The 24,346-nt window shown below is 39.3% G+C and overlaps 1 protein-coding gene and 1 non-coding gene across 6 annotated transcripts in view; both read left to right on the top strand.

The window, feature by feature from the left end:
* The window catches only part of NVL (nuclear VCP like), an 83,282-nt gene extending 65,400 nt beyond the window's left edge, over window positions 1-17,882 (top strand). For all 5 annotated transcript variants that reach the window (XM_068986038.1, XM_068986035.1, XM_068986036.1 and 2 more), the window contains 3 exons: window positions 2,724-2,812; window positions 8,966-9,036; window positions 17,581-17,882. In XM_068986038.1, coding sequence (XP_068842139.1) covers window positions 2,724-2,812; window positions 8,966-9,036; window positions 17,581-17,625 — 205 coding nt within the window. In that variant the 3' untranslated portion in view covers window positions 17,626-17,882. The remainder of the gene's footprint in view (window positions 1-2,723; window positions 2,813-8,965; window positions 9,037-17,580) is intronic.
* LOC138090927 (U6 spliceosomal RNA) lies at window positions 14,920-15,026 on the top strand. The gene has a single exon (XR_011145898.1). It is a non-coding gene; the product is annotated as a U6 spliceosomal RNA (small nuclear RNA).
* Window positions 17,883-24,346: the final 6,464 nt, after the last annotated feature.

Raw genomic sequence — 24,346 nt, 5'->3', positions numbered from 1 at the left:
CTCTGTCCTTCCAGAATAGTACAGGAGACATCTCATTACCAGCTGCCAAATTATCTAGGTGCTTCAGCATTTAAAAGAAAATAATCTGTAAGCTTTTTAAGCCTCAGAATGCATTTTTATAGCGCATCTATTAATATCCACACAATCTATATGAAAACGGGAGGTCAGGTATTTCTACTTTCAGGTTATGAGGTTTTGTTGTTTTCTTCATTATCATAAAAGTTTGTTATATTAACTTTCCCAATTTTGGCTCACAGGGAAGAAAATGAAATCCACATTTAACAGCGCACATCTCTCCCTCCGTTTTTGGTTTTTGGTGTTTTTTTTTAATGAGGTGGTGAACCTCAAAACATGTGGGATCTTACTTCCCCAAGCAGGGATTGAACCCATGCTCCCTGCCGTTGAAATATGGAGTTTTAACCACTAGACCACCAGGGAGTTCTCCTCTGGCTTATTTTTAAAGCCCTGTTGATTGTCCATAATATACTTGGTGTTCATGATATTCTTGTAGCCTTGAGCTAAGCTAAGTCAGTCAAGGAAGGTGGTGTTTTAATCTTCGAGGTCTTCTAGAGCCTGTTGTTCACAGTGTGAATTTATATCTGAAGAACATAGCTACTGGTACTGATAAAGGCACCCAGTTCTTTCCAGCTCTGGTTGAAGAATTTCAAAAAACTGTCTCATGAGATAATTATACTTGAAACCATGCTACTCACTTTTAGGGAGAGTGGCCAGGATCCAAGGTCTCATTTCAGTTTTTTCATACATAAACATCTTAGGGATCTGAGTCTTGATCTTTTTTCTGCTACCGCAACCCCAGTGCTCCTGAGAGATTTGTGCACTCCAGTCGGGACTCTTGTCTCACTTAAGAAAGCGGTGACTGTCTCAGTGGAGGGGAAATGGTCAGTCCCAGGCCATGGCGTTGAAGGGCCTGTGTAAAAGCCCTGCGTTACCTTTAAGGAGAATGTACCTTTTTCCCTCGCTGGGAATCAAATGCCTGCCAGCCTGTAGTTAGTGAACTTAATGCTAAAGGAAATAGGACTTAAGTGAGTAGTTTATGTACTGGAGTGCAAAAATCTGAAAAGATTTTCAGTTGATGACAGAGACAGTTTTGATGCAGAACTGACCCTGGGCCAATCTTTTGGATTATACCACATAGGAGGTCATTTATTAAATGGGTCAGGGTTAAACTTGAATGGTATGTGTTTTGGGTTTTAATACCACTGTCATCACAGGGACTGTATAATACTGCAGCCTTCAGCTCCTTGTTCCATTAGTTAATGGTGTCTCTGCACCAGTGTTGATTTAACATATAGGGTTTCCCTGATGTCTCAGACAGTAAAGAACCTCTGTGAATGTAGGAGACCTGGGTTCGAGCCCTGGATGGGAAAGATGCCATGGAGAAGGGAATGGCAATCCACTCTGGTATTCTTGTCTGAAGAATTTTATGGACAGAGGAGCCTGGTGGGTTACAATCCATGGTGTCACATAGAGTTGGACACGGCTGAGTGACTAACACTTTCACGCTTTTCACAAAGAAATGAATACCCTAGCATGTATGTACCCACTCCAGTGTTCTTGCCTGGAGAATCCCAGGGACGGGGGAGCCTGGTGGGCTGCCGTCTATGGGGTCACACAGAGTCAGACACGACTGAAGCCACAGCAGCTGTAGCAGCAACAGCATGTGTATGATTGTTAAATAATATTGCAAACCTGACACCTAACCAGCAGAAACATTGAGTTCAGTTAATAACTTAAACTAAATTTAATAATCTTAGGTATATGGGTTATCAGCATTATATATTAAATTAGTTTGTCTAGAGATGAGGATTTTTTTTTTAAAGATGAGGTTTTTATCTCCCAGTTGAAACTCTTTCTAAAAGAATCTCTAAGAATCCTGTTAAAGATGTAATGTATTGAAACACCAGTCAACCCCAGCATCTTTCATTGAACGCAAGAACCATATGATTCAGCATATTATTACACAGACCAATTAAATGAAGGCTTGTTAGTTCTTGTCGTATTTTAAGTAATTTATGATGTGTCAATTCAGCTTGAGCTTGAATCAAGTGCATCAGACTCTTTACTCTGTATTTTCCTCTTTTGAACTAGGGGTCATGAATGACTTTTTATATAAGCTTAGTTTAGACTTTAGGAAATATACTAATGGTATATACTTGTAATGGGCCAGTTTGTACTTTAACGTGAGCCTTGTGAATAAAATTTTACAGTAAATAATGTGTAAGTTGCTTTCTTCTGTTTTAGACTTTTTATATTAACATTACTATCTATAGTGATTAGCGTGAGAATATTTGACTCACTGCATGTTTCCTTCATAATTTCCTTCTTTCTAAAACTTAGAAGTATTTTGAGTAAGAACTAAAAGCTCTTTCCTAGTGACCACGATTGGTTTATCCCACCTTTATTGGTCAGTTTCTTTCCCAAGTGTTTAATATGTGACTTGAAAATTACAGGACTTCCCTAGTGATCCAGTCCAGACTTTGCCTTCCAGTGCAGGGGACACAGATTCGATCCCTGATTGAGGAGCCAAGATCCCACATGCTTCTTGGTCAAAAAACCAAAACATAAAACAAGCAATATTATCACAAATTCAGTACTTTCAAAAAATACAGTTAAAGAAAAAAGGAAATTGCTTTCAGACTTTTTCTGAGCTTTTGCACAGTATCTTAAGAATGAATGAGTGAAGAGCTCTTCTCTTATTTCAGGGGTGCAGATCTCTCTGCTTTGGTACGGGAGGCTTCTATCTGTGCCTTGAAGCAGGAAATGGCGAGACAGAAGAGTGGAAGTGAAAAAGGTACAGTTCTCTCCAGAATCTCTCAGTCCTAGTTAGTTATCACTCTGGGTACCTAATGCCACTGTTAACCTGGAAAATGACCACTTTCTAGCATCTATCACCTGTGATATTAAAACTGACATTTTTCTGATGAGACCTTTAAAAGCAGCTGTTCTGGAATATTATATAACCTCTGTAGCTGACAACTATTATAATACCAGTTACTTGGTGCCTTATACAATGTGTTCTGTCTTTGCTTATCATCATACATATACTGTTTTCATCATGAGTTTGGTCTGTTTATCAGTCCTGGAAAACCTCCTCATTCGTTTGTTAGGGCAATACCTACTGTTAAAATGTAACCTAACCTGAAGAGCTTAGAAAACATAAGAAATGAAAATGGAAATGACTTTTCATATACTTACACTTTCTTTGGGGACATCTCAACAGCTTTGCACTGTTCTTCGCATTTGACAGTGTGTTTGAGAATACCATTTGGGTGTGTGTAGATGAAAATGCTTTATTTGTGACCTGCAGTCTGACTGTCAAGTAGAGAAATAGCCTCTGCTTTGCTTGGTTCCTGGGAGAATTGTTTGATCAGTTGCAGTGTGTGGCCATCTTTGAACATATACATTTAGTACTGTCGAATACTTTCTTCAGAAAGACCTACCTTTTCCTCAAAACCTGTACTTTCATCTCAAGTTAAACCTGTGTTGATCTCCTTTTTTTCATTAGATTTCCCAGAAGATGTTTCTTTTATTTGTGTTTATTTCATTTATTCTTTTCCCTTTTTTCTTTGGCTACCAGGAATCTTGGAGCTAACTTTTCTTTACAGTTACAGTAGCATATGCTTAGCTTAGATTTATCAACACACATATCTCCTTTTTTAAAAAATTTTTAATTATTTAGGCTTTACTTTTAAAAAATTGATTTATTTTTAATTGAAGGATAATTGCTTTATAATATTGTGTTGATTTCTAGCATACATCATCATGAATCAGCCATCAGTATACATATATCCCTTCTGTCTTGAACCTTCTTCCTACCTCCTAACCTGTCCCACCCCTCCAGGTGTCACAGAGCCTTGGTTTGAGTTCCCTCAGTCATACAGCAAATTCCCACTGGCTACCTATTTTACATATGGTAGTATATGTGTTTCTGTGTTACTCTTTCCATTTGTCCCATCCTCTCCTTCCCCCACCCCCTTTTTTTATGTTTAACAAACATTTATAAGGGGGGAAAATGCTCCAGACTAAGAAGTGAACCACTCTTATGTACACAAACATTTACTGAGGCCAAATGTACCCTACAGGACCAGGAAAGTCTAACCTGCCATAGAAATCAGACAGGTGGAATACAGTATAATAGAAACAAAGCTGTTCTCTTTTCCATAAAACCAAGTTGAGGGATGCTGCTGCTGCTGCTGCTGCTAAGTCGCTTCAGTCGTGTCCGACTCTGCGCGACCCCATAGATGGCAGCCCACCAGGTTCCACCGTCCTTGGGATTCTCCAGGCAAGAACACTGGAGGGGGTTGCTATTTCCTTTTCCAATGCATGAAAGTGAAAAGTGAAAGTGAAGTCGCTCAGTCGTGTCTGACTCTTCGCCACCCCATGGACTGCAGCCAACCAGGCTCCTCCGTCCATGGGATTTTCCAGGCAAGAGTACTGGAGTGTGTTCGCCAATAAACTTAAATGCGTATATAGAGGCTCCCAGACTGATCAGACAATGCTTACTGGTACCTGGACAATTTAAAGTGTATATGAATTGTTTTGATCAATGAAGACACACCTGTTCAATTCAGTTCAGTCACTCAGTTCTGTCCAACTCTTTGCGACCCCATGAATCGCAGCACGCCAGGCCTCCCTGTCCATCACCAGACTCACATCCATCGAGTCTGTGATGCCATCCAGCCATCTCATCCCCTGTTATCCCCTTCTCCTCCTGCCCCCAATCCCTCCCAGCATCAGAGTCTTCTCCAGTGAGTCAACTCTTCTCATGAGGTAGCCAGAGTATTGGAGTTTCATCTTTAGCATCGCACTAAGTTTTCAATTGCTGAATTACATGTTTTTTCACCTTGATACCTTATGATCATTAGAAAGCTACTTACATAATGTTACAATCACACAGTATGCTAACTGCCTATTTGTAACTACAAGAAACTTGTTAAAGACACACTGTTGACTATGATACTTTACAGAATCATGGCCGCAAGTTTCTGCAAATGAGGTTTACTTCTCTCAAATAAAAAAATATCCCACAGTTCAGATTTTCATAAGTAATGCTTCCTTTAAAATAAAAGCAAACATGTTGTCCTGTCTGTAAAATTATATTTCTATCCACTTTACAGAATGTTAAAATGCTTATAAAGGCATTGTATGCTGTATGCTCAGTCACTTAGTTGTGCCTGATTCTTTGTAACCCCTTGAATCTGTCCATGGAATTTTCCAGTTAAAAATACTGGAGTGGGTTGCCATTTCCTCCTCCAAGGGCTCTTTCCAACCCAGAGATTGAACCTGCATCCCTTGGATCCCCTGCATTGGCAGGCGGATTCTTTTTATCTCCTAGTGAAAAACAAAAACCAGTCACCACACTGGCCCATGGAGCCATCTAGGGCTATTTTATATTTCCTACCATTAGAAAAATTGAGCTAAATAAGGAAGAAAGCAAAGGAAAAAAAAGAAATTTTACAAAATGGCAACTAGCATGACCTAAAAAAAAGAGTGTACTGAAATATCCTCCTTCAGTTTGGTAACCAAGCCCTTTCTGGAATGAACATTTATGGGTAACTAGGTTAGCAGAGTATTCCTCTTAGTGCTCAGGGCAAAAATACAAGGTATGTTGAAATAACTTCTACCTTTGTATAAGAAAAGACAGACTTTGAAATGGAGTGACTTTTAAAAACCACAAAGCTATATTTAGCCAGAATGTTCAAGATTAACAGGTTTGATGGAAGGAAATCTTCACTGGCAACAAAATTAAAAATCATAATCTTACGGATGCCAATTGTTTTTACCAATGTGAAGATTGTTTGAACTTGTAACATGTCTCTTAGAAGTAAAAAGGTTGCTTTAGTTCCGTGAACTGTTGAATTGCCCTTTAAATAAATATTGCCTCCATCTTTAAAAAAAAAGGAAAAGGCTTCTGAATAGCGTGGACTTCTTCATTGTGGGAAAATAGCCTTGGCAAACTTGTTTCAGAGGCTCCCTACAAGGAGATTGATTCATCCCATCAAGTCTATAGTATCTCCAGATCTGCATGTCAGACTTCAGAAGTCTGTCTACTTCAGCTCCTAACATTTTCTCCATGCTTAAGCATGAAAGTCTCTAGTTCTGTCGGAGTCTTCACATCTTGAATTTCTCATAGCATTTATTCAAAATCTTGTTTTTCCAAATATCTTGTTAACAGCTCATCCATTGAGATCTACTCCTTCCTTAAAGCTTACTTTGCCTAATCCCATCCTTTACTGATGGGTTGTTCTCCAGGAGGTCAGTAAGCTGCTGTACTTGTTCTGGCTGGCTGGATTGCCCTAAGAGTGCTTCTGTGTTAGTGTAGATGAGGAATGCTGCTGTGTGTGTCTGGCTCTTTGCGACCCTGTGGACTGTAGCCCGCCAGGACCCTCTCTCCATGGGGGTTCTCCAGGCAAGAATACTGGAGCGGGTTGCCATGCCCTCCTCCAGGGTATCTTCCCGGCTCAGGGATCGAACCCAGGTCTCCCACATCTCAGGAGGATTCTCCACTGTCTGAGCCACCAGGGAAGCCCGAGGAATGCTGAGACCATGTCTGATAAGATGCCGTCACACAAGAACCTAGGTTGTTATACAGTGGATAGCCTGCCGTAGAAGTAAGGCCCATACAAGTGGCTGCTCTTGTCACTCCCGACACTGCTGCAGTATCCTCCAATAGTGTTACATAGACTGGATACTGTCCAATATTGGTGCCTGCGCCACTGCAGACAGCCTCAGCAAACCCAGAAAATCAACACACGTATCTTAATCATGAAGTCCCTGAGTTTTTTGCTTGTTTAATTTGAAGATTCAGTTATCTGAACTTCTTTTATGTAAGCTATTTTGTCTTGGAAGTGGGTGGAATATAATTCACAAAATTAGAATGTCATGTAAAAAATCCTTACGTGGTAGTATGCTGCCTGAGAGCTGAATATGATAACTACATTTGGGTTTGTTTGCCACTAAAAATTAGTAGGCCTCTGTATATATATTGACTGCTCCGAATAACTCTGATGGGATGTCTTTTTATAACTATGTGAAACAGATTCTGACATCCCTGCTTTGCTGCAGTTTGCGTTTCCAGCTGCCTGTCCTTGAGGGACTTTGCACTGATATCTTACTGACCCTGAAATCAGTAATGCCATTCAGCTTCCATTTGGCATGTTCAGCTACACATTGTATTTTACTTTTCGGTAAATAACACTTTCTTAATTTCTATAGTAGTACTATTTTAAGTATAAATTGTCATCACATACGTTGTCATGTAATTGTAAGCGAAGCCTTACTTAATTAACATTTAGTTACTAGATTTCTCTTACCGTGTGTTGGCAGAACCTTGTAAGGAATCAAAGCACCCTTCTAGTCCAGTGTTGCCGTATGATCTGTATATATGGTGTATTATGATGTAACTCCATACATCTGATTATGTGTATGTGCTCTTAAATAATATGGAATTCCGTTTTCTATTCTTAAATTAATTTGAGTTATCTTGAAAGAGAACAATTCTGACTCTTCGTCCTGAATATTGCCATTAAGTTAAACAATACAAAGATAATGGGGTTATCTGTTAATGAGTGATAGTTCTCTTTGGGTGTTACATTAAAATATGATGAGCTAGAGAGTGGGAAAAATGGGGAGATACTGATCAGAGGGTACGAATTTCCTGCTATATGATAAATAAATTCTGAGGATCCCATGTGCTAATTATCAGCAGTGTGTTAGATACAGTTAACCTGGGTTTGAACTGTGCAGATCCACTTATACACGTGGGTTTTTTTCAGTAAATATGTAGCACAGCACTACACGATCCATGCTTGGCTGAATCTACAGAAAAAGAACTGCAGATTCAGAGTCAACTCTAAAGTTATACGTAGATTTTTGACTGAGGGCCACCACTCCTAACCTTCACATTGTTCAAGGGTCAGCTGAGCTTGAAAGCTGTTCAGAGAGTAGATCATAATAAGTATCACCACAAAAATAAATAAAAAGGTGATGATGAGGGGCTGGAGGTGTTAACTAACCTTACTGTGGTAACCATTTTGTGATAGATTATCATGTCACATTGTGCTTCTTAAAGTGAACTTACATTTATTATGTACCAACAGTATCTTAGTAAAGCTGAGGGGAACACAAAGTGACAGAATGTATGAACCCTTTATCTTTTTTAAGGATAAGCATCTCTTTTTCTAATTAAATATGGACAGAGTACTTTTTAATATAATTTGTCCCATAATAAACTGTTTGGATTGCTGGGGGAGAAAAAGACTACGCTTTTAAAATATATGACATAACTTAAGCATTTATGGAAAATTAAATATGGTTCAGTTCAGTCACTCAGTCGTGTCCGACTCTTTGCAACCCCATGAATCGCAGCACGCCAGGCCTCCCTGTCCATCACCAACTCCCGGAGTTCACTCAGACTCACGTCCTTCGAGTCGGTGATGCCATCCAGTCATCTCATCCTCTGTCGTCCCCTTCTCCTCCTGCCCCCAATCCCTCCCAGCATCAGAGTCTTTTCCAGTGAGTCATCTCTTCACATGAGCTGGCCAAAGTACTGGAGTTTCAGCTTTATCATCATTCCTTCCAAAGAAATCCCAGGGCTGATCTCCTTTAGAATGGACCGGTTGGATCTCCTTGCAGTCCAAGGGACTCTCAAGAGTCTTCTCCAACACCACAGTTCAAAAGCATCAATTCTTCAGTGCTCAGCCTTCTTCACAGTCCCAACTCTCACATCCATATGTAAATTAAATGAAAATGAAAAACTGTCTATAACTTTGATGAGCAGAATATATCTGGCTTGAACATTACTCTGAAAAAGAATAGAGCCAGTGTCGTTAATTGCCTCAGTGTTCCCCTTGAATGCTTATAAATCTCTCAAGAGAAATTTAGTTATAAATCAGTTAGCTTACTATACCCAAATATTATGTATGTCCATGCATTTGCTCCACAGGTGAACTGAAGATAAGTCAGAAGCACTTTGAAGAAGCTTTCAAGAAAGTAAAATCATCTATATCAAAAGAGGTAAGCAATGCTCTTAAAGGTAGAAGAGCAATTAGAATTGAGAGTAGTAAGTATGAATTCATGACAAAAAGCAAAATGGTTGCCCCTGAGAGAGTGTTGTTGAGAGACTGTAATTTTTAATGTTTCTGGAGACTAAACACAGAGAGAAAATAACCTCATGTATGTTTTCATAATCTCAGAATTTTTAGTCATTCTCATTCAAGTATTACTTGACCTGTATCACCCTTTACACTTACCCAGTTTCAGGAAAGTAAAAATACCTTCACTGTAAGGTCAGAGAAGAGTTAAAAATCACTCAGACTTGTCCTTACAAAAAATGCTGAATTTTACTGTATTTATTTCTTACTGTGTTGAGATATTCTGTCTGTAATAAGTTAAAATGTTTGCTGTTAAGTGAAGTGAGGTTACTGTAACACAAAAGAGTTTGCAGGGAAGTACCCAACCCAAAGTAATGTCTGAGTTAAACTGAATATCTTAGGGCTTCCCTCATAGCTCAGTGGGTAAATCATCTGCCTGCAATGCAGGAGACCCGAGTTCTATTCCTGGGTCAGTTATATGAGATGGGTTGCTGTGTTCCAGTGCCTCCAGTCCTGGTGTAAATACTCTTATTTGACCATCTTACCACTTTTAACTAAAGTAATCAGTTAAGGAGTTTGGGCTGGTGATGGTGTCTTTTAAGTATATAGCTGCTGCTTTTTCAGCTCAAGTCTAATCTGCTGAACCTGGCCTGGGTCTTTTACCATATGTGGAGAAATGAAAGTCTGTTTTGACCTCTCAGGCATTTTGTACACTAGAGGAAATGTTTTTCTTTCATTGTCTTTGAATAAGATAGTCTTACTAATTAAAATCGAACAGTTTTACAGTTAATCTTACTGGCTTTTTTCATTCTGATCAACAAGAAAGTAGTGATATAAGTGTCCCCCCGCCCAAAGATTTAGTCATTGAAAAACAAATCTTCCTTATGTTTATTACCTGTAATCAGAGTTTTTATTTGAGGCTTTTCAAGAAACAGGACATACTGGCATAGCTCCACATTTGTCACTCTCATCCTGTAACCTTCCTTTTTTTAAATGGAAATTTTATTTACCTTTGTAATGCACAGATACCGTCCCGTGCATGTGCGCGTTAACCTGCTTCAGTCGTATCTGACTCTGTACAACCCCGTGGACTGTCGCCCACCAGGCTCCTCTGTCCATGGGGATTCTCCAGGCAAGAATAGTGGGGTGGGTTGCCATGCCCTCCTCCAGGGAATCTTCCCGACCCAGGGATCGAACCCACGTCTCTTATGTCTCCCACATTGGCAGACAGGTTCTTTACCCCTAGCGCCATCTGGGAAGTCCTACAGTTCTGTAAGTTTTGGCAAACTTAACTGGTACTTCAGTCAATATAGAGAACATTTTCATCACTTCAGAAAGTTCCTGTGTTCCTTTCTAGTCGTCAGTCCCTTTACAAATGAGGTACCAGGTAACCCCTAATCTGACTTCTGTCATCATGCTCTAACTTCACCTGTTTTGGAACTTTATGTAAATAGAATCGTATTGATACACTCATTTGTCTGGCTTCTTTTGCTCAATGTAGTGTTGCAGAGACTCATCCACATTGCTGTTTTTCACTAGTTTGATCCATTCTCTTGCTGAGTAGTTTTCCATTATAGGAATATACTGCAGTTTGTGTAGCCTTTCCCCTGCTGGTGGGCACTTGGGTTTTTTCCAGTTTTTGACTTCCTCAGATAATAGTGTGTCAGAGTGAGAGAACGAGAACATGGGTTTTTATTTCTCTTGAGTAAATAACTAGGAGAGGAATTGCTGGATCTTGTGGCAAGTGTATGTTTAACTTTATAGGAAACCGCCAACCTTCTTTCCAAGTGACTGTAATACCGTTTTGCATTTTGTGAGCGTTCCAGTTGGCCTACACTCTCACCAACACTTGACTATTTTCAGTCTTTTAATTTTAGCCATTCTACTGGATGTGAAATAGTATCCTGTTGTGGTCTAAATTTGTTTTCCTAATGACTAAAATGCTAAGCATTTTTTCATATGCTTATTGATCATTTGGATATCTTATTTTGTGTCCTCAGTTTTTGCTCTTAAAACATTGAGTTGTTTTCTTATTAAGTTGTGCAAATTCTTAGTTTATCTTGGCTTTTATGAGATACACATTTTTTTCTGAAATATCTGTAGGATTTATTTTGGAGTATAGTTAATTTAAAATGTGTTGCAAGATATATACAACAAAATGAATCAGTTATGTATATATATCTCCACTCTTTTTTTTTTAGATTTTTTTTCCTCATATAGGTCATTACAGAGTATTGGGTAGCGTTCTCTGTGCTGTACCGTAGGTCCTTATTAGTTATCTATTTTGTATTTAATAGTATGTGTTATGTCAATACCAATCACCAAATTTATCCATCCCTCCCTCTTCCCTCCTTGGTAACTATAAGTTTGTTTTCTATGTCTGTGACTCTATTTCTATTTTATAAATAGAAGTTCATTTGTACCATTTTTTTTAGATTCCACATATAAGCGGTATCATATTTGTCTTTCTCTTTCTAACCTACTTTACCTACTATAATAATCTCTAGGTTCATCCATGTTGCTGCAGATGACATTATTTTGTTCCTTTTTATGGCTGCAGTACACACGTGCATATTGAGGATATTTTGTCCTAATTTGGTTTGGGGTTTTTTTTTTTTCTACAGGCATCTTTTGAAGAACAGGAGTTTTTAATTTGTATGAAATCCATTTTTCAAAATAATTTGTGTTTTTTCTGTCATAAGAAATCTTGATTATCCTAAGTTTATGAAAATTTTCTCCTTTGCTTTTCTCTAGTAGTTTTATAGTTTTATCTTTTACATTTAGAACTATGATCCATTACAAACTAATTTTTTTTAATTTAAAGTTAGATAGAAAAGTCATGATTATTTTCTCCCATGCAGCTATCTAGTTACTGTGGCCCTGTTGGTTGAAAATATTTTCCTTCCTTTGAATTATCATGCCCTTTTTTTGAAAACCAATTGATCATATATGCATGAATTTATTTCTTCACTCTTTTTTCTATTCCACTGATCTTTATATCCATTTTATGCCACTGTATATTTTTTGCTACTCTCTTGATTATTTTACATCAGTTTTTAATTTTTATTTATTTTCTGGCCACAGCATGTGGGATCTTAGCTCCCTAAGCAGGGATCAAACCTGTGCTCCCTGCAGTGGAAATTTAGATTCTTAATCACTGGACTTTTGAGGAAGTCCCCTTGATTATTACAGATTAGATATGTTAATCTTGAAGTCAGCTAGTGTAAGTCACTCAGATTTATTCTTTTTTTCCCCCAAAATTGTTTTATCTATTTTAGTCTCTTTGCTTTCCCATATAAAATTTGCAATCAGTTTATCAATTTCTGCAAAGTAAACTTTCTGGGATTTTGAATGGATTTGCATTGAATCTGTAGACCAGTTGGGAGAGCAGAGGTATTAAAAATACTGAGTTTTTCAATCAGTGAACTTAGTATATCTGTTCATTTATTTAGATCATTTTATTTCTTTTATATAGATTTATTCATTTTTTAAAAATTCACTTATTAGAGCCATTTGATCTCTCCCAGTAATGTTGTGCATTTTCAGGATGCAGATTTTTCAGGATGTACACTTTTCATCAAATTGATTAAAGTAATTTATAGTTTTTATTTTTTATAATGTTTTTTAAAATATTGTTCTCTAATGGCTACTAGTTTATAGAGGTTCATTTGGTCTTTATATATTGACCTGGGATAGCTCTTCATTTGTCACTCTTATACCTTCTTTACCGCTAAAAAAAATTACTTCAGTTTTCTAGACTAAAATAATGAAACCATCTTGTTTGTATTTGCCTGTTCTAATTTTGAAAAGCTTCCATGTTTAATGTTTTTACATTTAAGAGTTACAGTAATATTTTGCAGTTACAATTAAGTAATTGTATCAGAGTTGGCTATAAAGATGTCATGCAGAGTTTGAAAATTGCTTGCTTGACCTATCCTTAAATTGGGCCACATTTTCATTCTTGTATCTATGATAATTAAGGAGTAAATCTTTATTTTGTTACCTGTTCTAAAACTCTCCTGGTAAATTTGAAACCAGTGGATGTTACCTTTGGCTGGATGGGGCAGGGGTCGCTCAGTCTCTGCTTTCTGGTTCTCATCCTTCATAGTCCACAGCTGTACCAGAGAACATCTTCCTTCCTTAAATTGTTTTTGGTTGAAGTATAGTTGATTTACAATGTTGTGTTAGTTTCTGGTGTACAGCAAAGTTGAATCAGATATATATTTATGTATATTATATATGTATGTGTGTATATATACTTTTCATATTGTTTTCATTATCAATTATTTTAAGATAAATATAATTCTCTGTTGCGATACACTGGGGTCTTCTTTATCTAGTTTGCTTATTTATTTTGGCTGAGCTATGACGCACGCAGGATCTTAGTTCCCCAACCAGGGATTGAACCCCAGGCCCCTGGCAGTGAAGGCATGGAGCCCTATCTATTGGACCTCTGGGGAATTTCCTATCTCTTTTATATATAGTAGTTTGTATCTGCTAATCATGAACTCCTAATTTATCTCTTCCCCAGTCCCTTTCCCCTTTGGTAGCCATAAGTTTGTTTTCTATGTCTGTGAGTCTGTTTTGTAAATAAATTCATTTGTGTCATGTTTTAGATTCTACATATAAGTAATTTCATGTGGTATTTTTCTGTTTGTCCGACTTAGTTCACTTAGTATGATAATCTCAGTCTGTGCATGTTGCTGCAAATGGGCATTATCTCATTCTTCCAGAAGGGTGCCCAGGAGTGGGACTGCTGGATCATATGACCACTCTATTTTTGGGAAGCGTTCTTCTGATATAGGAGAATTCAGTTGAAATTAGAGGAGTTGGATAGTCAAACAGAATCCATTTGAAAAATCAAACCAAAAGACAGGTGTGGCATTTGTTGATACATTTCTGAATGTAGGATTGAGCGGCTCATTTGTAAGCCACCTCTTTCTACTTTTAATATTGAGGTTCCTTTAGTTGTAAATGACAGAAACCCAACTCTCTAAGTGGGAATAAAGAGGAATCCATTCCACATATAAGGAAGTTGAGAGCACTGCTGGCTTCAGGCATGCTGGATCCAGAAACATTGCTTCATTTCTTGGAGGAAAAGGCTGCGTTCAGGCCCAGACATACAGGCTACTTGTTTATTAACCCCCATAGCAAGAGAATTTTCTGATAGCTCCAACAGGAGAGTTTCAGGGAACCTGTGATTGGTCCAGCTCAGGTTAGAGCCCATGGCAAAACTAATCAGTATGATTAGCTCGAAAGTTAGATACTCTGGCCAGGTGGAATGTAAGGGGAGGCATAGTTTTCTAAAGATCATGACTTCAGGCCCCAGGATAAAAAGCCGTAAATAAGGCGGACTTAAGTCTTACACTAAAAGAAAATCTGCTAGGCTTGTTAAACACAAAAGGAACATTTAATTACATTTTACATTTTAACCTTTCAGACATACTTACAGAGATAGCAGTTGCTTTGAAGTGAGTTAAAACATTAAATAAATGATTGGGAGATGTCGAAAAAGAAAAATGAAAGGAGAACAGTGTGCACATTCTGTCCAAAAGTCCACAGAGCTGGTCTGTATAGTTCGGAAAAGTTCAGCCTGTTCTCAGGCTAGGTAAATCTGCCCTGCTAGCTGGTGCCTTCTCTTTCCTTGAAGCAGTTGGCTCCCTGGTGCTGCATGGTTTTTAGTTTGAGGTTGGAAAACAACAGTGTGTGAAGTGGATTCAGTGTCCAGCAATTGGCTAATATGATAGTAGGGTCTGGTTTAGAGGCCAGATGCAGAAACTTGTCATCTGACCCAATAAATCCCCATGTGCTCGCCTCGGCAGCACATATACTAAAATTGGAACAATACAGAGAAGATTAGCATGGCCCCTGCACAAGAATGACACGCAAATTCGTGAAGCGTTCCATATTTTTAAAAGAATATGAAATGAAAAAATAATAAATAAATCCTCATAACCAGCTGAGGGTGAGATGTGAACAGTTTGCAAACATTCCTTCCTAGTCTCTGCGTGTATTCTTCATTCATTCCTACTTCATTGCTAGCAAACTTTTAGGCTCCATCTGAAGATCCCTGCGGGCTCCTAGTTTCTCATCAGAGGCCACGTCCTATTGTGGTCCTAAGAAGACTGAACAGATTGGCGATTCATTATGACACATACCCCAACTTAGGTGATTGAACTCTTCTTGCCAGTTTCTTCTTAGTCAGCTCTTACTTTCTTCCCTGAATGAAACCATTGCCCAGTATGTGTCACTTCACAGACTTGTAAAGCAGAACTTACTTTGTTGGTTTGGTTTTCTTCAGTAATAACTGCTCACCAGAGACCTGAGCCTGGGTTAACGTCAGTAAATGTTGAGACCTTGAAATTGTTTCCCCAGCTATGTATTATCTCAAATACATAGTCTTTCCCTCTGCCTACTCTGACATTGTTTAACTGTCAGGAAGGAAACCTCACTCAAACGTACGTTAGGTATTCTTTTTCCTTCCTCCTCTCTTAAAACCACACCATAGAAACTCTCCTGTTTTATTAACTCACTGGTTTAGTGTTTTTCACACCCACTGGCTGGCACACTTCGATCCTCTTCTTCACACTCAGGATTATATGGTTCATCCATTTGCTTGATCAAGTCTGTCACATTGAGAGAGAAAAACTTGCCAAGTAGAGTTGCTCTTGCCTCTAGCTGTGTATTGAGTTGCCTCAGATCCCATCCTTTCATCCATCCAGAAACATATATATATCCTGTACCTACCATACACATGCCAGGCTTTGTGCTAGACTCACAAGATACAAAGTTGCATAAGACCTGGGTTAGGAACCATTTTGAGCAATTAAAGAGTTGTAAACACTACCATAGATGTGTATGTAGAATACATATTAACCTGATCACTCAGATTCCTTAGAAAATAGTTTGCAAGTAACTTTTGCTTAGAAGGTATCAGCACAGTGTGACAAAGGCAATGTGACTGGTTTTATTACCAACATATCTGAACCAGTAGTTCCACACACTGTATAATTTTTATCCTCTGAAGAACATCCACGGGAAGGCTACGTGTGTGTCCCAGTGATACTACTTGATTCCAGTATATTCTCTTTAATACTTTTGATGGTCATAAACCTTAAAACTTTCACATATTTAATTTCTGAAAACTACCCTAGTGAATCATAAGCTATCACTTCTCTTTTGGAGATAGGCATAGTATGAATTTTGAATAAATAATAAAGAGATGACCAAGCTGATTATTACTTTGTGAGATCTTTTTAAAAATTAAGGCACAACAATTAAGGTAGAGAGACAGCTTTCCTTGTTTGGCATCATAACTGGCCCTTATGAAACTAATAATGATTGCTTGTAGGGAGAGAAACGGAGTGACTGGAGGACAGAAGTTTGAAAATTGACCTTTCATCTTATTTGAATTTTGAACCATGTAAATGTATTACCTAATTTAAAAACTTAAATACTAAAAAAATAATCACTTAAAAGATCTTGAGGGACCAAAGTAGTAATGATAGTTATGTCTGGAAATGAAGGATTACTTTTTAATTTTTTCTGCTGATCTGTATATTCTAATATTTCTACAATAAAGGGGAATCACTCATCTGGCTGTAAACACAGCATGCTTAAAATGTCTTTGTTGTTGTTCAGTCCTGTTTGACTCTTTGTGACCCCATAGACTGTAGCACGCCAGGCCTCCCTGATCCTCACCATCTTCCAGAGTTTGCCCAAGTTCATGTTCATTATGTTGGTGATGCTGTCCAGCTATCTCATCCTCTGACGCCCTCTTCTCCTTCTGCCCTGAATCTTACCCAGCATCGGGGACTTTTCCAGTTAGTTGTCTGGAATTCCATCAGTTCTTCCAGTGAATATTCAGGGTTGATCTCCCTTAAGATTGAATGTCTTTACTATACCTTTATTATTTAGCAGTGAGTTGAAATGCCAAGGCCCTCTTACCCTACTTCAGAGTTAATTCAGCATTTCACTAATACCTGTTTTATATTCACTGTTGACACTGTTTGAGAGCTGCTTGCCAGGAGTTGGTCCAAGGGTTACAAAATGATGTTTTCACTGCCATGGGCCCAGGTTCAATCCCTGGACAGGAAACCTAAGATCCTGCAAGTTACATAGTGCGACCAAAAAAAAGAAGAGAGAGGTACTTGAAAAAAATCACTGAAATAAATATATAGAATTTTTTTTTAATTAATCTTTACATGGTCTTCTGTGCATCAGTCTTTACGTAGTCTTCCCTCTGTGTCTTACTCCTCTTCTCAGGAGGACACCAGATCACATTGGATGTACTAAAGCCCACCCTAATGACTTCATTTTAGCTTAAATCTCTTTAAGACCCTCATTTCCAAATCCAGTCACACTCTGAGGTACTGGAGGTGAGGACTTCAACACGTGAATTCTGGGGAACACAGTTCAGCTCATTTCAGTGTCTAGCTCCATGTTCTGTCCTGTCCTCTCCTCTCAGGATCGAGCAATGTATGAGGCTCTGCAGTGGTCCCTCAGCCGGTGACTTCTCCAGCAGCGAGCCTTCCGGGAGTCCAGTGCCTCGAGATGCCAGAGATGCCCACGTGCTCTGAGCTGCCCACTTTCAACTTGACACATGTGGTCTCACCTAAGCATTTTATCCTCAAATTAATGAAGCCAAGTCAAAGCTGAAGATTCTTCCCATCTGGACAACCTCATATGGAAACACCCTACCTCCTATTTAAGGGAAAAAAAATTAATTGTCAAAAGAAAATAACAGATAACCTTTTTAAAATAAAATGTTTATTTTGAAACAACCTCAACTGTACAGAAAAGTTGCAATTACAGTAAAAAGAACTCCCCCCCCCCATAACTATCTGAGGGTGCTTCCCAACCTGATGCCTGATCACCCGTAAATACTTTTGTTTCCTGCACAGCAGGATAGTCCCCTACATAACCAGCCATCCACATCAGATCAGCCATGTCCGCTGTGATACTTCCCTGCCAAATCCTCAGCCGCATTCAGGTTTCTCCAGCTGTCCCAATAAAGTCCTTTATAACAGAGGAATCTAGTTTGGAAATAGCTATTGCAACTCATTGCTTTTCTTTTTGGGCGGGAGGTTGCACTGGGTCTTCATTGCTGCATGCAGGCTTTCTCCAGTTGTGGCAAGTAGGGGCTGCTCTTCCTTGCTGTGCCCGGGCTTCTCGTGGCAGCCGCTTCTCTTGCTGTAGAGCACAGGCTCTAGTTGCCCGCAGCATGTGGGGTCTTCCCCAAACCAGGGATCAAACCTGTGTCCCCTACATTGGCAGGCAGATTCTTAACCCCTGAACCACCAGAGAAATCCTGCTATTTTCCTTAAATCTAGAACAGCTCCTGTCGTAACTTTTGACACTTTTGAAGGTTATTGGCCAGTTGCTTTGTAAAATGCCTTCAATGTGAGTTTGTCTGATGTTTCCCCATAATTAAATGCAGCCTGTACATCTTTGGCAGGAATAAATGTCGTGACGTGATGGTCTTCTCACTGCATGCTGTCAGGTAGGTGCAGTTTCGGTTTGTTCCATTCACTTTGATCACTCTAAGAGGGTTCTGCCAAGCTTCTTACACTATAAAGTTACTCTCATCAAACTCAGGTATTGCTGCTGTTTTAGTGTGTTATCTTTTACGATGTTCAGATTGTCCCAGGTTCAGTCAGTTGGGAGCCCCTTCACATTTGCCTCTATGCACTTTCGACGAGTCTCTAGCTGATATCTTCAGAAGAGTTTGTGTCATGTTTTATCTCCTTGCTGATTTACAGCACTGCTCACAGTGTTTCTGAGGTTGCGTAGATGGCTTTGGTTACCTACTTTCTCCCCTTCCAAATTTTCTATTCCACCTGACTCTACAAAAGTGTTTTTGCTACTTTTAAAAATGTGATTGATAAAATGAAAATAGTAGTAGATCATAGCACGTCAGGTAAGTAAGGCATACTCCTTTTTTTTCAAGTTCACAACCGAATATAGGCTTCTAACCAGAGTATCACAATACCCAAGGGAGGGGCATGAAAAGGAGGGTGCTGTAGGACCCCAGAGCAAGAACACCAAAAGAAAAAGCAAATCAGGATCATGTCTTCAGCATAGATGATTAAGAACGAAAGCTATAAAGTGTAGGCCAGAAGGTCTTAAAGAGTTATGTAATTTGAGTAAAAGATTTAATTGGGCTTGATATCAGCCAAATCAAGAGAGAAACGCAGTCTGGTATGTCGTATATATAATATAAGAGATCATGAAGATCGTCTTGACAGTTGAATTTTCTTGACAATTTCTAGACAAGTAGGTCTAAAGTACCGAACTTTCTGGTTGTTTAGCTTATCCTAAATGCCAAGTGTTGACTGCATCACAGGTTAGGCTGCATTTGTCCATCAGCTTTGCAAATCAGCTGTGATGTAGGTTGGACAGCAGGGAGTTATTGGGCAGGAAGTTAGCCAACTAATGTCACAGAGAATATTGCCAACACTCTCCATAAGGAAGGAAAGATAACATGTTCTAAGCACCATCTGTATGCTGGACAGTGTTGTATTGTTTTAATTCTCCTAGCTCTTACTACCGATACAATAGGGATCAAATAGCATCTTCATTTTATTAAAAAGAAGAAGAGCTTCTTCACAGTCACCTGCTGTATATCCATGCGTGTATATGGGACAGTCTGAATTCTGGTCCACAGCTGTCCAGCTTTTCTTTCTCTTGAGAAAAAGTTCCAGGCCTGTGTTAGGAAACATCTGGAGTTGTATCCTCTGTTCTAATGCTGTGAAAGATTCAACAGTCTCGTTAAATGCTTTGTGCTGCACACTGATAACATAATGGTAAACTCGGAACTTACTGCCTAATTTGGTATGTATAGCAGAAATAGCCAGTTGTCCCGTAATATCCATTCTTCCCTTCTTCCTTTTAGTAGGAAGGGTTCTTGCTGCCAGGAGAGTGACTGTGTTCTGTCTAGTGTAATATGAACACCAGTGATGACCTTAGTTCTTGTCATATCCTTAAAAAGAAGAAGCTTGAACTGCAAACCTATCATTAACTGGGGGCAGTCTGCCTTGAACTCAATGCATCTTAGCCCATAAGCAGACTCTGGAAAATGTCCTCAGAAACCACACCTGGTTTAAAAAAGAAAACACTCCTTGCCCATTTAATTCTAGTTTTCCCTTCCCTAGGCTGGAATGATGAAGTGAAGATGAACTGGCTTTGCCCATATAAAGGGGGACATTCTAGGAGGTGACAGAACCATAAGACATAAGAAACTTAGGGTCCCTAAGCGCTTGTTGGGCAATTTGCTCACCATTGAAGTCTCATTTAGCCTGAACTTTTATGTGTGACCTTTGTCTTGCTTAAGCCAGTTAAATTTTTATCTCTGTTACACCAGCCAGACTAATATCCTAGTTAATAACGTGTTGAGACGAGTAAGGAGGAAGTTGCAAAACGGCGCAAATGGCTGTGAAGGGATGAGAATAGATGCTGTTAGGAGGAGCACCGAGGAAAGGCAGCTGGTTCATCATGGGGTCAGGGAAAATTCTCCAAAGAAAATGATGCCTCACCTCAGCTGAGTCCTGAAGGCTTGAGAGGGAAATGCAGGAAGAGAATAAGTGATCTGACAGACGGTAGAAACCTCAAGATGTGAGAGGGACTGATGTCTGGGAAACTAATTCTCCTGTTCATCCATCAAAGTTGTGTTTACAAGAGGATCTTACTTCCAAAAGCTGAAATAGTGAGAAAGCACTTAGTTACGTGTTAGGCACAATCTTCAGTCATTGTTTATCTCTCTCACTGTTGAACTCAGAACTAAATGGATTTGGATATGTTTTTGCACCACTCAGTTCCAAAGCCTAGAGGCCAGTTTCATTTGGGATAAAACGGAATCCCACATCACTCAGATGCTATCCTTAACTCCATTGCTTTAGCTCCATGAGACTTATGCTTATCGCTGGCATCAGCATTTTTAATTCTCAACTTATTTTTTATAAAATAAGGACAACAAATTCAATTAAATACACAGGCTGACTGCGTATTGTAGCTGGCTGACTGACTTCAGGTCTCCTGCTAAGTTTCATGAGGGGAGGGGTCCTGTCAGCCTTGTCTCCTTAGCATCCAGCCCGGTGCCTGGATCACAGGAAGCATTTAATAAATATTAAATGTTCTTAGGCAACAGGACTGTCAATATTAGACACTGTGCCCAGCCTCTCCCTCTGTGGGAGAACTGTAAGTGTTGATTCACTGGGTAATAGAAACCTCACTGTGTGTCATATGAAAAAAGATAAAGGAACAAGTGAATAACCTATAACCAACAGTTTCACTCTAACACAAATATCCAAAATAGAAATGCATACACGCAGACAGCAAAATTCATAATTGACCAAAAACGGAAACCTACGTATCTGTCAGTAGTAGAGCGGGTAAACACGGTGTCTTCAGGCACTAGAATACTGCACAGTGATGAACTATACGCAACAACGCAGATGATTCTCACAGATACTGAGCGGAAGAAGCCTGTCCTGAAATCATCTTGGGCAATTCTACTTAATATATAACATTCAAAAAGGCAACTGGTAGTGCCATTAGAAATCAGGCTGACGGTTAATATTAGAGGGCAGTGCCTGGAAGAAGCACCAAGTGGTGTGGCCTCTCGGTTGGTGGCCACACCCTCCTGGATCTGATGACAGTTTCCTGCGTGTGTTTTCTTAGTGATGATTCATTGCTCCATATGCTTATCATAACTCTTTTTTGTAAGTATGTTCACTTCAGTTTAAAAGCTTTTTTTAAAAAGCTTATAAAGATTTATCTATAATTTATGGTTTCGTCTGATTTTATTTACGATAAACATTTCAAAAATTTGAAAGGATAGGAGTAGCAGTATTAAAAATGTAGGTCATTTAAAGGTAAAGAACCACATAGAGCCCAGTATGCTTGAAGGAAAGCCAGCCGCATGTTGCTTTTTCCCCTGAAACACCAGGCACGTTGCTCATACTGTCCCTTCAGCTGGTTAGAGTTAAGAAAGTGATGTAAAAGAGGTGAGTGGGAGTGGAATTTGGTTGTTTAAATTACCCCAGTTCTAATTCTCTCTCCACCTGGGAGAATGTGAGCTTCAAGGATGTCTGTAGCCATCAAGATTGTCTGGACAAATGCTGCCTCCTAGAATGTTTCTTTAGATGGCATGTTGGCCATGCAGTCTGATCCCGCTTCCAGGTAAGCTTTGCCCCTAAGAGTAGGAGAGCAGGAGGAACTTAGCAATGTTTGTTCCAAAGACCTCTTTCTTAGGTGTGCAGGTGAACAGTCCACATTACATCATAGTCAAGGATGTTCTATTGTCCACGACTGCAGTAAGCTTCAAGATGGAGAAACTCAACAGCTCCTTCCTTTCCTTTGTGCCCCACCTCTGCATTGAAACATCTTCTCTTCCTCCCACAGTCCTCACCACCCAGGCCAGAAGGATGAAAGTCATCTTGAGTACTACTGATCAGTGATCAGACATTTATTATTTATTCTCACAGACACTGACCTAATTCAATTTGTCGTCAGCTTTCATAGGTTTACTTTGACCTAATTAATCTCCTATTCCAAACTCTTAGTAAAACCAGGATTGCTGTCAGAAGATACTTATTCATTATGTCATTTTCAGCTTGGCATCCTCCTGTGGCCTAAACTCATTGGTCTAATTATGCATGGACCTTTGCAGGCAGTACACCTCTGACACCCATCCAACCTCCTCTCCCCTGACTGGATTCATTGCCATTCAAGTAGAACAACGTATTGTTTCACATCTCAGCCTTGGCTCATGAGGTTCCCATTACCTGGCAAATCCTTCCACCCAAACACAGGACCCTCTTCCAGGCTTGAAACACTCCTGTTGAGAAGCCTTGCCCAATCCCTCACTCTGCTTTTTGCTCACTGTTCTGACCTAGACTCTATGCTTTAAGTACTAGATTCTCAGTGTGCAGAGTTTGCATTACAGCACTTGACACAATAAGAACAAAGTAGCTTCTTAATAGCACAATTGAATCACTTTGCTCTATGGCACAAAGCACTGTCAACAGTGGGGAGATTTGGTTGAGATTTTATGTGGTTTTCACCTGAGGAATCTACCAGACTGGAACTTCATGGCTCATGGCTCTCTGAAGAGAAATCAGCAAAGTTTTGGAAGGTGTGGCTTTCTCTGGCATTTAGTTATTGCTTGTCTGAAGTCCTTTTAGCAATACTTCTCCATGGCTAAGGAACCCCTCTAGGAGTGCTCAAGGCATTCAAAAGAAACTATTTCTAAGAGCTTGGTCTACACAAATATTCTCTCTCTAAAGCAGAAAGCTTTAAAGAAGAGATTATATATATTTATTACAACCTTCTTTACACAGAAGGAAAACCTGCTCTCCTACTTTGTGACTGACTGAGCCTGATAAATGGACAATGGGTCTTCTTTACAGACTCCAGGAAGTTTTTCTAGCTTAAACTGTCTCAAAACTAATATTACAGAAAGCTAAATGAGTTTCACAGGAACTGAGGCCATTGAAAGTGGAAATACCAGGTGGCAGAAGTAGCTTAATTCAGGGAACTGGAGAATCGCTGTTTTGCAGTATATGTATAAGAAAGTCTGGGCTTCCTGGGTGGCTCAGTGGTAAAGAATCTACCTACTAAGCAGGAAATTTGGGTTTGATCCCTGGCTTGGGAAGATCCCCAGGAGAAGGAAATTCAACCCACTCCAGTAATTTTGCCTGGGAAATCCTATGGATGGGTGAGCCTGGTGGGTTACAATCCATGGGGTCACAAAAGAGTCAGACTTAGCAACTAAACAACAAGCAAATTAATTAATTCAATACTTTCGGAACATCTATTTCACATCTGCTTTTGCTTTTTTATTCATTTGCCTCTTTCATTATTCTCAGCCCACTTAGAACTTGGATGTTGGAGCAACAGATTCTCTGACACTTTATTGTCAAACTCAATTTGTAGTCCAACTTAGATTCATTTATTTAAAATGAAATTATTTGTGCCACTTTAATTTTGTACCTTGCATGGCAGAGGTTTGGAGCATTTGTGCTTTGATAAACAAAATATCTCAGGCTTTGTTGTTATTGCCTGTGGCATGGGATGAGGAAGAGGAAGGGGGACTTACAAACTTTCTTTACTGACACATTAAAACTGAGACACATAGTATCTTACATTTGAGGAAACTGAGGCTCAGAGGGGCTTCCCAGGTGACACTAGTGAGAACCCTCCTGCCAATGCAGGAGACAGAATGTGGATTTGAT

The sequence above is a fragment of the Capricornis sumatraensis genome, chromosome 14, assembly GCF_032405125.1.
Source record: "Capricornis sumatraensis isolate serow.1 chromosome 14, serow.2, whole genome shotgun sequence".
NCBI lineage: Eukaryota > Metazoa > Chordata > Mammalia > Artiodactyla > Bovidae > Capricornis > Capricornis sumatraensis.
Note: the sequence above shows the minus strand (reverse complement) of the source record. Positions and strands in the feature narration are given on the sequence as shown.